The sequence below is a fragment of the Larimichthys crocea genome, chromosome XXI (genome assembly GCF_000972845.2).
Source record: "Larimichthys crocea isolate SSNF chromosome XXI, L_crocea_2.0, whole genome shotgun sequence".
Taxonomy (NCBI): domain Eukaryota; kingdom Metazoa; phylum Chordata; class Actinopteri; family Sciaenidae; genus Larimichthys; species Larimichthys crocea.
In genome coordinates, this window is record NC_040031.1 from 1,048,093 (window position 1) to 1,061,592 (window position 13,500).

The 13,500-nt window shown below is 42.0% G+C and overlaps 1 protein-coding gene across 1 annotated transcript; it reads right to left on the minus strand.

Moving 5' to 3' along the window:
• Nucleotides 1-5,615, minus strand: LOC104930616 (uncharacterized). Its single transcript, XM_010745453.3, has 4 exons — nt 4,723-5,615; nt 4,556-4,636; nt 3,315-3,499; nt 1-2,924 (listed from the first exon to the last, which is right to left on the minus strand). The coding sequence occupies exons 1-4, from the start codon at nt 4,808-4,810 to the stop codon at nt 2,043-2,045; spliced, it is 1,236 nt and encodes a 411-aa protein (XP_010743755.1). The 5' UTR covers nt 4,811-5,615; the 3' UTR covers nt 1-2,042.
• Nucleotides 5,616-13,500: the final 7,885 nt, after the last annotated feature.

Consider the following 13,500-nt stretch of genomic DNA (forward strand, 5'->3'; position numbering starts at 1 on the left):
TGTAAACACAGGTTATTATTAAATCAAAGTGTGAACCATGTAAACAATAAATGAATCATTACCTTAATCTGGTTATTCTAACGAGCATGTAAACATCGGCATTTCTCCCTCAAAGGTGTGAAATGTCATCAGCTCCCAAAGCAACAACAATTCAAACAATAATAAATCAAAAGACATTTAGACAACCCTGTGAGTACTGCCAAATCATCTCTTGCAGTGTAAAACCTGGATTGCAGTTCAGTGGCACCGATACCCTAATACTGATAATCCACAGAGATGCACGTCACCCAGCATACACTGAAGTTCAAATTTACAAAGCCACAGTCTGAGCACCACCAGAGGAGATTTAACCAAATAACTGTGGCTGGAAATGGAGCTACAGTCTTCCTCACAGAGGACAGGTTGGACCATCCATTTTCCATCAAGTATGATCTCAGAAAAAAACTAAACAAAAACACAGTTCAAAAAATAAACAGCGGGAAAAAAAGTCACAAAGAAAAGAAGCAGGTCAGATTTAAAACGTGTCCATGTGCAAATAGAATATCCTCTTGCGATAGAAGCAGATTAATCAGTGAAGTAATCCAGTCAGTGGTGATAGATCCAGTTGTCACATATCACATGTACAGTACGTCCAGACTTCAGAGTGTCAGCAGCAGAGTTGCAGCTTTAAGAGTTTTTAAACGGGGTGGGAAACCACCTCTTTTTTTCATATATATATATAAACCCACCGACTACGACGGCTTGTACATCCAAACGACCATTCTACCATCAAAATAGATTTTTTTTGGAAGGAAAACAAATGGTGGCCTGTTACTTGGACTGCAGTTCACACCTGACATCAGAGAGGTTTTTAAAATGCATCTTCAGTTTCTGTTTTACTTTAACATTAAAATGTTTAACAGAATTCAGGCTCAGCAGCATTAAATCCATAGAGAGTTAGGCTGTAGTTACTAGTGAGGTCCCTGTTTTGTTTACATCTCATGCTCTCCTAACATATGCAGTGTGGGTAAGGTAATGCAAGGTAATGCAAATCTCAAGTTGTGTCAAGTTATTCAGGTTGGGCAATAGTAGAAATACCAAATCAGTGACAGGCAGTTTTCTTTATTCTCCCTCCTTGAACTTGCTGTAACTTTTTCACCACTTGGGGGCAGCAAAACAAATATCTGCTTCAAAAAATCCTGTATTGGTCAGGCTACAATGATCAAGCAAGACCTGCTTTCTTGGAGTTTTCCAATTTCATTCAAGGGGTCATTTCTCCCATTTCTGCTGTTCTTCAGTTTGTCCACTCAGCCCCTCAGGAGCTTCACTGCTGACAGGAAACGGCTTCTGAGAGCAGAGATAACATTAATGGAGGTTGAAGTTGATGTGGATTGAACAAAGGGGTGCTTCAGTAGCGCTTACCTGCCACTGATGCATCACATCTTTTATATGTCACAAATTCAGGATGACACTGTCCAGTCTATATTTTCTGCTTATAAAGTAAGTAAAAATGTGACTTTCACCAGCAGTAATCACAACTGCAGTACAATCCAAGTTAACCCTATGTGCTTTACACACACAGCTCACAGAGATGCATTTTACTGCCAGGTGTGAACGGGGGCTCTGACTAATCTAATGAGTAATTTCCCACCCTGTACTGGAGTGACATCAATAATCTCCTGAGATCTCCCATTAAGAAATTCCCCTGATATAAAACACCACCACGACGGCATGGCACAGAACTGAAGCGGGACTATATCAACTATACAGCCAACACTATTACAATGTTATACCAAGAAGCTGTATACATTACAGTGAAGTCTATTGCGTCTCCTGTTGGGTGAGAGGGCGGGGGCATCACAGCCAGGTCACATTTACAGGTTTGAAGAGGAAATACATCAAATTCATAACTTTTACAAGCACTGAACTCAAGTGGGGACAATAATATCCAGTTGACCAGTCTACAGGGGAAAGTACAGCTGCCCTTGGTCGTCTTTAGGACAATATCTAATACCATTGGAGGGTGGAGGATTAGCAGCAGCTGAACCTGTTGGGACTCAGAGTCAGGTCCAAGCCACTTTACGTGAAATAGCCTGTTTGAAGCACTCGGGATCGACATTGCCTCCAGGCCTCAGTGCCCTCTCCAGGCTCACCAGGACATTTTGATGGCAATCCCTGATGTTGACCGGGTACTTGGCCCTCAGTAGCTCATAGGCAGCTATCAGCCTCATGTTCTGTTTCACCATCAGGTACTGGATGATACACGTCGGCGCCAGAGAGAAACCATCTCGACAATGCACCAGGACACGCTTCCTCTTCTCAGTGGAGGCGTTGATACACTCGTTGATGTCCTCGAAGCAGCGCTGCTTCAGGGCCGGGCCGCCACCCAGAGCGTCAGGCACGTCTCCGATGTCCACCTTGAGGCGGGACCAGCTGTGGCGGGCACCACGGGAGCAGGTGCATGGTATGAGGTTGAGGCTGGGGCCTGGTTCTCCGGGCACGCTGCTCATATCAATGATGCTGTCAATGTTGTTGCGGCACAAAGTGCGCCCGTTGTAAGCTGCATTCAGGTTGCCGACGTAGATGTAGTCCGTCACCTTGGAGATGACGGGTTCAGAGTACTGGAAGTGTTCAGGACCGCTTGGTTTGGGCTCAGGTGTGTCAGGGCCCCTGGCACCGGCAGGCCCAGTGGCAGCTCTCCTGCTGTAGTTACGCAGCTTCTTGGAGCCTGAGCGGGACGGAGGGTTGGAGTCCGACTCAGAGCTGCTGTTCCACGGTGGAGAGAATAGAGAGAAGCGGCTGGAGGATTTGCTCTTGTTGAGGATTTCCACTGGGCTGGACAGGCCGGAGCTGGATGCTGTGGTGGAAGCTGAGGCGCAGAACAGAGACGCTCGCTCCAGAGAACCTGTGCTGCTGGCAGCTCCTGCACTGTGGGCCTGCTCCATCTGCAACAGACACACACACATCAGACATGTGGCCAACTGTTGTGTCAAACGAGATAAGTCGTCCTTTAGCTGACTTGTTATGTAAATCTGAACATGGCACACTTCTGTTAGGAGCAGGGTGTGAGCTCTAAATGAAGTGTTACTGCTACAGGGGATCAGGAATCTCACACACACACACACACACACACACACACACACACACACACACACACACACACACAGGATACACTTCAATATGATTTAAAGTTAGACAGTTAGACATCACCCCACCTACCCTAAAGACCCTTAACCTTTAAAGATCACCCTATCCATATAACCCTGCTGTAACTCCTCACACTGGCAGCTTCTGGATGGCAAAAACACTGAATGTAGTCATCAGCAGACTCATACCTGAGCTTTGAGGTTGTTCTTCCACTCCTGCGTCTCCAGAGCTTTGAAGCGTCCGCTGCTGTCGGAGGAGACCGACATGCAGAGGGGCCGGTGAGCTCTGGGGGGGAGCTGGGGGGTGAGGGCCACGGGCACGGGCCTCGCATCGGTGTGATCACTCCTACTCATCATTAGATTTGGACAGGAGCCTGGGTCACACAGGGGGACACGTCTGAGACCAACGGCTAAAACACAGCAGTCTGTCTCTGGTGGATAAATGAGTGAAGGACACTGCCACGCTGGCTGACCAGCTACAAACAAGTTAGACATATTACAGAGAATGTTTCACTTCTGCTTGAAGAAAGTATTTTTGTTTGTGCTTGGTTAACTTCAAAACTAAATGACAACAGATCATTGCTCTTTTTTATATCCTTAAAGCGAATTTGAAAACAACTACTTAAAATGTTTAGGTCACACTAGTCCATTATTTTAGACCTAAAATCACATCTTTGCAAGTCTGACAGAGCTGCAACAATGATCCAAAATTTAATATAAAACATCAGATGGTAGCAGGAAAAGACCTGAAAACGTTAAATATCATTATACTCTTAAACATTCATACGATATACACCGGCCACTTCATTAGGTACACTTAGGTACAATCCAAAGCGATCCGATACAACAACAACTCTGCCATAGATTCGACTTTAACAAAGCTGTTTATAATATAACATAACTGTTTGTGTTTACTCCTGGGGGTTTCATTTGCAGTGGCGTTAAAGTGTTTCAGTATTATGGTCCTTCGGTGTATGTAAATGATGTGGCCAAATTACGAGAAACACCTCATCAAAAACTGAAAAATGATTGATGAGCTTAGTGAAAGTAGAATTTATGGCAGAGTTGTTGTGTTGAATCACATTGGATTGTACAAACATACCCATTTCTATAAAAGTCCTTTCTTGACTCTGTAAACATTAAAAGTGACCTCTAACTCATGGCCCACTCACTAGAAGAAAATATGTTTTAATCCAGATAGAAGAGTCTTTGTGCATATTTTTTAAAATGCTTTGCTGTTACTGAAATACCTGAGAAGTTGACCTTTCAGATGTTCTGTTACAGGCCTCAGCCAGTCTCTGTATCTCTACAGTCTTAGTACAAGCCACACATGAACATCCATCTAACTGATCAGATTTAAAGACATCAAACTGAGGACAACATTCAATGAGCTGGAAATGGCACTCATGTCCACGGAGGATTTCACCTACCAGCACATTCTGAGCGGGTGATGGACTGAATCTGCAGGGTGTTGTGGGTTTTCAACAGGCTGTGGAGAGTTCTCACTATACCTGCACACGAGAGGTCACCTTGTAAACTTAACACAGTGTGCGTGAGTCAGTTTGGAGAATGCATGAAATAAAACACACAGCCTTACCGATCCTTCCATTGTGCTTGCAGAGCACCTTTTTATCCAGCAGTTTGTGCGCACTCAGGTCTTTGTTCCACTCTTCCTCGGCTTCCATGTTCCGCCTCCTGCTAACAGAGGCACAAAAACCCGGCTCAGGCGGTCCGTCATCTTTGGCAAGCCGAGCAACACTTCAGCTCCATCGGACACACATCGCTTCAGCACCTCGCGGCGTGGACTGGCACTGCTGTTAGCATCACCAGCTAAGTTAGCCGCTAACGGCAGCTAGCCCACTGTGTGTGTGTGTGTGAGTGTGAGTCATGTTGTGGAGCTGGTGGAGGATCTAACCGTCGGTTATTTCGGCCCCGAAAAAGGGGGGAGTAAAGCCGAAACAAACTAAAGCACCCACACCGGAGGACAGGGCTAACATGACGACTTAAGAGCGTATCGGTAAAAGACAAAATGCTAAACGTTAGAGAGCTAACCGCCGCTAGTTAGCGTGACTCCCCGCTGCTGCTCTGCGGCTCATTGCGCGTGAACACCGACTACCACCGCATCTTGTGTTTGTCAGCCGCTACACAACGCGGGTGACAAACACCAGCAAATGTACTCATTCACACGGGGCTCCATTGACTAGCTGGCTGGCTACCAAACAGCTTCGCCAGCCCAGCAGCAGCAGCAGCGTCACCATCGTGAGGAGCGCGAGCCGACCCCCTGCCGCGCGGACTCGGATGCGGTGCGGGGAGTGACGGTCTGCGGCTCCCTGATCTCTGACTCGCAGGTTGTGTTAAACCTCGTGACTAATCTTAATACCGGCTCGGTAATGAGTCCTCAGAAGGAGTTGAGATGCGGTTGGAGGTGATGGCTTATGAATTACGGCGGATGAGAGCAGGATTTTTACGCATTTTGGGAGGAAAAGTACCTTGAAGGCTGAACTCGGCGTGAAAAGCTGTTACAAGAGGATGCTCGATAAATACACTGGAGTCTGTGAGAGGGGCGGAATTAGTCAATTTCTCAATGAATTCAACCTTAAACTGATTCTGCCGTATTCACCTAACATCTAATCAAGAATACTAAAACTAACGCCTCTCCAACAAAGTAACATTTCAAGGATATTAATATAAATACAAAAGATGGACGCTCCATCATTATCACCAAATAATACATACTTTACCATTTTCCCCCAAACTTTTATGAAGTGAATGAACAGCCTGTGATGGAAAGTTACTCAAACACAAGTACACCTTTGAGGTACATTATATGACTATTTTCAGTCCAATTCATTTATTTGACAAATATAATTACTAGTTACTTTTCAGATTAACATTTTACATTAATAGAACATGTCATAAGCTTTTTTCTCCTCTAAACTCCTCAAATATTTATATATGAATAAATGTTTGAGGCCAAAACAGACATTTCTCTAGTATTCCAATATTATATTTTGTGTAGAAGAAAACAAATTTGTGTATCAGATTGTAATTTATTCTTTGTTCTTCTCCTGTTAATTATCTCACGACCCCTCAGACTGTGATCCTTTGGAGGGGCCTGACCCCTATACTGTAGGTTGGGAACCAGTACCAACTAACACTCCACCTCAATGCTCTAATATTAACATATCAGTACCAATAATTTATCACAATAATCAGTCACAGGGAATAAATGAGTACTTTTACATTTGATATGTAGCTCATAAGTTAGCTCATAATACCTTTGTATTCTTAAGTGAATGATCTGATTTGATTTCAGTACCAGTGCCGCGATGGAGCAAGAGGAATCAAAGAGTTCACATTGTGAGGAGCATATTAAAATACTCAAATTACAGTGCAGCAAATCCTCACATGTGAGTAACAAAATCAACACACGGTTGGTCTTTTTATTTAATGTGTTACTTCAAAGTTAAACTAATTGACAAATCAAATCAGAACAAGTTTACAGGTGAACTTTAGTGATGCAAATTGATGTTTTAATGATATGTATTCCATCAAAACTGATTTAGATCACAAAAGAATATTTCAGAGCTCTTCCTTTTCCAAACAGCTGTAACAGTGAGTAAAATAAAAATCTAACATTATTCATTATTTTCTTTTCTTTCCTACAAAAACACCATGTTGGTCCATGAGCTGAAGAAATGCTTTAAAGACTAGTAATGAAGTCACACATTCATGTTAAGAAAGCTCAAAATAAAACAACTACCAACATGTCAAATATCAGGTTATATTCTAAACGTTAGCTACACTTCTGTCACATCACACCATCAGTTTTTAATGCACTCACCGTGTGTGTGTAAGTTGTTTGGCTGTTTCTCTGTGTGTCAGCAGACTGACTGAACAATTATCTGGGAGCTGATCTGGAGCCTGTATTTTTTTTCTCTCCTTCTTCTTCTTCTTGTGTTTAATTGGATGGCTGGGCCTCTCTCCAGGTATCCTGGTAACCCACCGACCTGCTGATGTCACTGCTCTCCATAATGAAGTGTGAGTGTGTCTAGCTGCCTTTGTCAATAACCAGGCAGGGAAATTCACAGGAGATAAGAGCGACAATGGAGGCAACGTCTGCCATGATGTGATTTAACGTGATCGGGAAACACTCAGCTTCTCTGCTTATTATAACAGATAACATTATTATCACCTCAACTCATTTACTTTTTACTTTCACTATCATTACCTCCATGAGTGTAGTCTCATTTAGATCAAGATTTCTTTTTAACCTTAGAATTCCAAGAATGTGTCAATTATTAATGATATAATTATGGTATTTTATAAGTTAAGGAGATAATGTTTAGTGGTTAAGTTAAAGGAGAGCAATACATTAAATCAGTGTTTCTCTTTTTACACTGTAAACCACCTCAGAAAATATTTGCCTCTCCGTGTACCACCATTCTGATAATAAAGATTATTTATTGTTGACTGTTGTTGAATCCTGAACAGAACCGGTTAAAGAACCAGAGCTAATTCAGCAAAATTCTTCATTTTAGGGTCAGTGGCAGGTACATTTTAATTTTTTTAATTCAATATCCAATAGCCATCAGACAGCGATTTCTTTGACACTAATCGTACAATTTCAGTATTCCCAACTATGCCACACACTGTATTACATCACAAATCAGATGTTTGGGTCAGAGTTACAGCAGCACAGCCAGAAAAAAAAACACATAAACACACAATATCTTTGAAATCTTTACAAATGTTAAGTTAGATTTCAGACTGAACTCACAATTTTCTGATCCTGACGTGATCTGGCAAGTTAAATCTGTGAAAATAATCTCAGCATGCACTTAAATAAATAATGATTTTTGGAGGGGCCTTTTTATGTGGCTAAAATATGTTTTGTTGCTGCCCCCATCCACAGCAGTATATCGTTTAGCTTTATGCTGGTTGTCCTGTCCATAGACATATATACCTAGACGCCGCATGAATCGTACGTCGATCTCCCGCCATTTTGGATGTGGCAAAGTGGAGTGCAACCCTTAAGTTGCAGAGTGGCAACAAACTGAAAAATCTGTGCAAGAGTATTCTTTTCCAAGGTTTTTAACTTGGAAACACACACACACACAGACTGCAATTGTATAGCTGTATAGATATGTATGTTCATCAATGTGTGTCTTTGATATATTCACACTGTTTATACTGCTATATCTACACTGTGAATATTTTTTTATATCTGTCATATTTATACTGTTTATATTTGCTGTATTTTCTTTTTGATCGATTTAAACTTGTATATATTTTATATTTCATGTTTATTGCTGTTTGCAGCAGGATACATATGTGTGTGTGTGTGTGTGTGTGTGTGTGTGTGTATGTGTATATATGTTCATCTATGTGAATATAAAAACGATTAATCAAAAAAATCAGTTAAATGTACACGTTAGTGCTCTTTATTTAGAAAACCCTCATGTCACATCTACATTTCAGGATCTGGTTATTATAGACACAGATTAAATGTTAAATATAAATATTTCAATATTTATCATCACAGTAACAGTGTTACACACATTAGTAGCTGTAAACACTCAGCATTAGAAAAACACATATGTTGGTTTGGTGCTTACATAAGGAGTAAACATTTATAATCATCACTATAAAACTTACATACGTTATTTTTGGTGCCTGTTTGTTTCCCAGATATATTAGTGTGTGTGTGAATGGGTGTATAAGAGACATTAACTTAAAGAACTTTGTAGAAAGGCGCTTTATGAAGTTCAGTCCATTTCCTTTTATTAGTTAACGGGGCAGATCTGCCTTATCCAATATGGTGGGCGCGTTAACGTAACGCAGCAACGGACCAACCTGCTCAATGAGGCGTCTATGTATCTATGTCTATGGTCCTGTCTGCTTCTCCAAACTGTGTGCTGACCCCCATCTACACTGACTTTGAATAAATACCTCAAACAACCACACTTCAAAAAATCTGAATTATCCCCTTAATGTGCATCTTACGACATTTTAATTAAGAAATATCTGGCTGCCAAAATTAATTCATTGATTTGAATGTTTTCAGGGGTAAATTAAGGGTTCATTTAAAAGGTTTGTTGTTTCATAGTGACCACAGTGTCAGAACCAAACATTTCTGAAAATTCATTAACATGTGGCAGCTTATATTCCTTAGTTTTCTTTGAAACGTTTTAAGGTTTGACATCACTAACCACTTGGCTAAGGTGAAGGAAAGTTAGTGTCGATGAATGGACATTAGCTCAGTCTGCAGATCCTTTTCACAAAACACAGTTCACAAAACAAGTTTTAACCACAAAAGAATCCAGAGAGTCAGATTTGATCCTTTGATCCTTAAACTGCAGCTTTCAGCTTTGTGTGATTCATAGAAAGTGAGAGCAGGGAAGCCTTAAAAAACATCTCATGGTGTAAAATGTATCACAGCTGAATGGGTGGGTGGGACATTTGCATTTCAAAGAGACTCCTTGAGCTCCTCAGCTCATCACTGTTGGATCTATTGGACCTTCACTGACCTGCTGCCTCTTTAAATCATGCTCTGATTCTGACAAACACCTGTCCGAGGTAACTGCAGCATCACAAGACTGAAAGAGAGAGTGAAGCTTGAAATGCAGCAGAAAATGGAAAACTGTTCAATAGATGAAAGGACACATTTTCTATTTTATTCTCTTTGAACCAGAAGTCATCATGTCAGGGTTCCCACATATCCTGGAAAAGCAGATAATTGAATTTGAATTATCTATCAAATAAAATACTAATTCTACTTGATTTGATATTTATTCATTTTATTCAAATTAATTTAAGGTTAGAGTAAACTGAAGTCAATTCGTCCGCTTAGTAAGCTATGGTGAGAGCACCATGATCCCATGAACACTAGCCACCTACCTGTAATGAACCTGAAACGCTTATGAACTCCAACAATGGACCCTGATGACAAGTTAGCCTCAGCAACGGCCAATAATTCAGGGCTTCTGGTGTAGCCATAGACAGTATAAAACATCACGTCAAATCCATGATGTGACATACAGGTTTCTGTAGAGCCACAGAGCCAGCTCAGAGTGTGTGGCTCTGGCTGCTGCCATCTTGGCAGTCCTGCCTCCGCTCGCTTCCCACTAATCTAAAAATCAGCAAAGAGGCTCCTTTGACGGCATCCACCTGTCAATGATGTGGCCATGTTAGTTATGCATAACTTTAAGCCCTAATATAATTCGAACGGGGAAATTAGCACTAGAGACCAAAACAGTTTTTTTGTACCAGACAATAAACATGCTTATTTCTGCTGTGAAGTTGGACATTTTAACACAGGGACTTTGAGATTGACTTGGTCTGCAGCCAGCCTCTAGTGGTCAGTTGAGGAACTATCATTTTTGGCTTCATTACACAGCCACTTGGTTGTAGCCAGCAGGTAACATCAGAATAACAGGAAAGACACATTTCTGCTGATCTCTATAAACAAATATCTAAATATGAATGGAGATAACTTTTTTAAATAGCTAATAAAAAGCTAATTTGTTGTCAGATGATAGCCAATGAGTTCCAAAATTGCATTTTTGCTTTTGTTTTCATTTTTTTGTCCTATCAAAACCTGCCAAATGTGGTCAGACTACAAACAGTTTCTGTATATCTGTTTATAAAGACTAAAACTAGGTCTGCAAGTAAATAATATGACTGTTGGTGAAAAAATGCTGTATTGAGAAGAAAAGCTAAATTTTGATTCATACTAAATTAGATAAATAAAAGAACTGGGATGTCATGTTATGAACATATCCACCTCATTGTTTTCCATTGTCAGGATTTGGTTTAATGAATAACTGTTCAGACTGAGTTTCCAAAACTAACCCTTATTCCATATCTCCTCCACCAGGTAAAATGGTATCATAATAATCATCATAACTCAGCATCAGGTGTGGGCAGAGTAAAAATCTAAGCCTTCAGTTTCCTCGTGGTTTGTTTGAGTGTAGAGCTCAGGGACTGTTTAATGAAGATGAGTCTGATCTCTAGAGGCCTGAAGCAGCAGGAAGACACCTGCTGAACTCAGCTTGATTGATCTCATGTTTTAAACCTTCATCTATCTGGGGAAAGACAAGTAAATGCAGAGCACACAACCTCAGTCTGCCCCTGGTCAGCAGAACACGTTAAACTCATTTTCATATTTATGTTTTAAATGTGCATTCTCCTTCAGATCCCTGCATTACCTCTTCACCAGATACCCAATCTCTAAATATATGTAAATGAAGGTGAATCCACTTATCAGTCATTCACATATTACTATCCAAAAAGAAATCTACATGAAGGACAGCTAAATCCGACAGTATTATAGCAGTAATGTTAGTAGTGATGGCCATAACTTTAACCAAAGCAGGTAGAGTAGATGCTTTCTCAGTGGTGACTAATCCAAATAAGTAAAAATGTCTGGCTGACTGAGACCCCACAGAATAATCAGGTTGATGTGCACCGCCCTCATACTCAACCAAACTCACCACAGGAAGATTGCTGCATAGACAGAACAACAGCTAATTTGATTTTGGCTTCAATTAGTGTGTTTAGAGTTGGAATTGGAATAATGGCACTGTCAACAGATGCGTGTTGACAGTACTGCAAGCTGCTTCCTGTCTCTCTTTGTACTGCTTGTCACAATACGTTTGCCAAATCCATTTGGCAAAGTGATCTTGTAACCCCTGTAGGATTTCCGAGCCCTGGTTCGAGGACTGCTGTGCTCAATGATCATTGGTCAAAGAAGTGGTGTGATTACAACTAATGTTTCCTTTGTCCACACGAGGGCACTTTGGTATCACTTAAATGGCCAAAAAGACCAGGGGCCTCATGTACGAATACTTGCGTGGATTTCCTACTGAAACTTGGCGTACGCCAAAACCCGGAAACTGTCGTACGCACAAAAATATTCAGATGTATCAAAGTACGCATGGATCCAAGCACGTTTCTTTTACATCCCAATCAACGTGGGTTTGAGCGCACATGCAACTCCTCCCTGTCCACGCCACCATTTACATATGCAAATCTATTTAAATAGGCCCCGGACCCGAGATTCACCTCTTTGTCCGATCAGATAAGGCGATGAACAAAGGAAAGAAAATGAAGTTCACAGAGTCTGAGCTAAAGATTCTAGTGAATGAAGTGGAGATTCGGTTTGGTTCCCTGTCAACAGGGATAAATATGACCAAAAAAAGACGTGAGTGGGAGCGTGTGTGTGAGGCTGTAAATGCCGTGGGATCCGAGCAGCGCACACACAGGTGTGGACAGGTGTGGCGCTGCGGCTGACATTTTACTGACAAGAATACTGAACACAGGGAGACAATCAGGGGCTTGTTAGAAACTCTGCAGCTCTAATTTCACCAGCAGAAAATAAAGAAAACCAAAAACATGATATTTGAATGCCACATGCCCAAATGTGCATTGGCACACTGGCACGGGATGGGTGGCTTCTGGGTAAGTAAAGAGTTTATTCGTTTAATTGTCCCATATGTAAACCAGCGTTACATACGGGACAATTAAACGAAGCCACCCATCATGCACCGTGCCAGCCTCCAGCCTGTTCCCAACCATGCTGTTAGTCATAATGAATGAGTCGTGCGTTGAACCAGGCCACCTTGCCGCGATGTTAGGTAGCTGCATTTGTGCATCACATATGATTTGAACATTGATGGAATGAAAATGTTTCCTATTTACACAAACAAATTCATCCTGTGATGGCGCTTTGATAGCAATGTGTGTGCAGTCAATAGCTCCGATTACATTAGGGAAACTGGCTCTCGCCGCTTTAATGTTTGCCTGTTCAACAGCATTGTACGGGAATCTGATGTACCAGGAAGACATTCGGATGATTCGTCCCACACAGCTGGCATGGCTCGGCTCAGGGTTGACTGGCACACTCCTGACCGATTGGCCAGCTCCCACTGGAATGCTCCTGTTGCCAGGAACCCCAGCGTGGTCAGCACAACCCCTGGCTCCTCGCTGCCCTAGAGCGCCCCCGTTGCTCTCTCGGGCCGGCCGCAGCTCTGTGCACAACTCCAGTAACACTGGCCTTGGTAACCGAAATCGGCTTATGAGCCAATTATCATGGTTTGCAAGTAAATCCTTGCGTTCCTTAAATCGCTCACGTCGGATTGCACCATTTGCAAGGTCCTCTAACAACGTAGTTCGCCCAGGGCGCAAATGTAGCCAGAACCGGCGCTGCTCTGATGTGCACATCACTCTGATGACTACTTGTTTTCACATTATTAACATTTCCCAGTGTCACCTCTAAGTGTCGCCAAAAGAACAATAGCTGTAGAAACGTGCTTACGACAGCTATGAAGTTGGCGTGGGGCACGCACATTTCCACGATCATTTCACGTTTGAT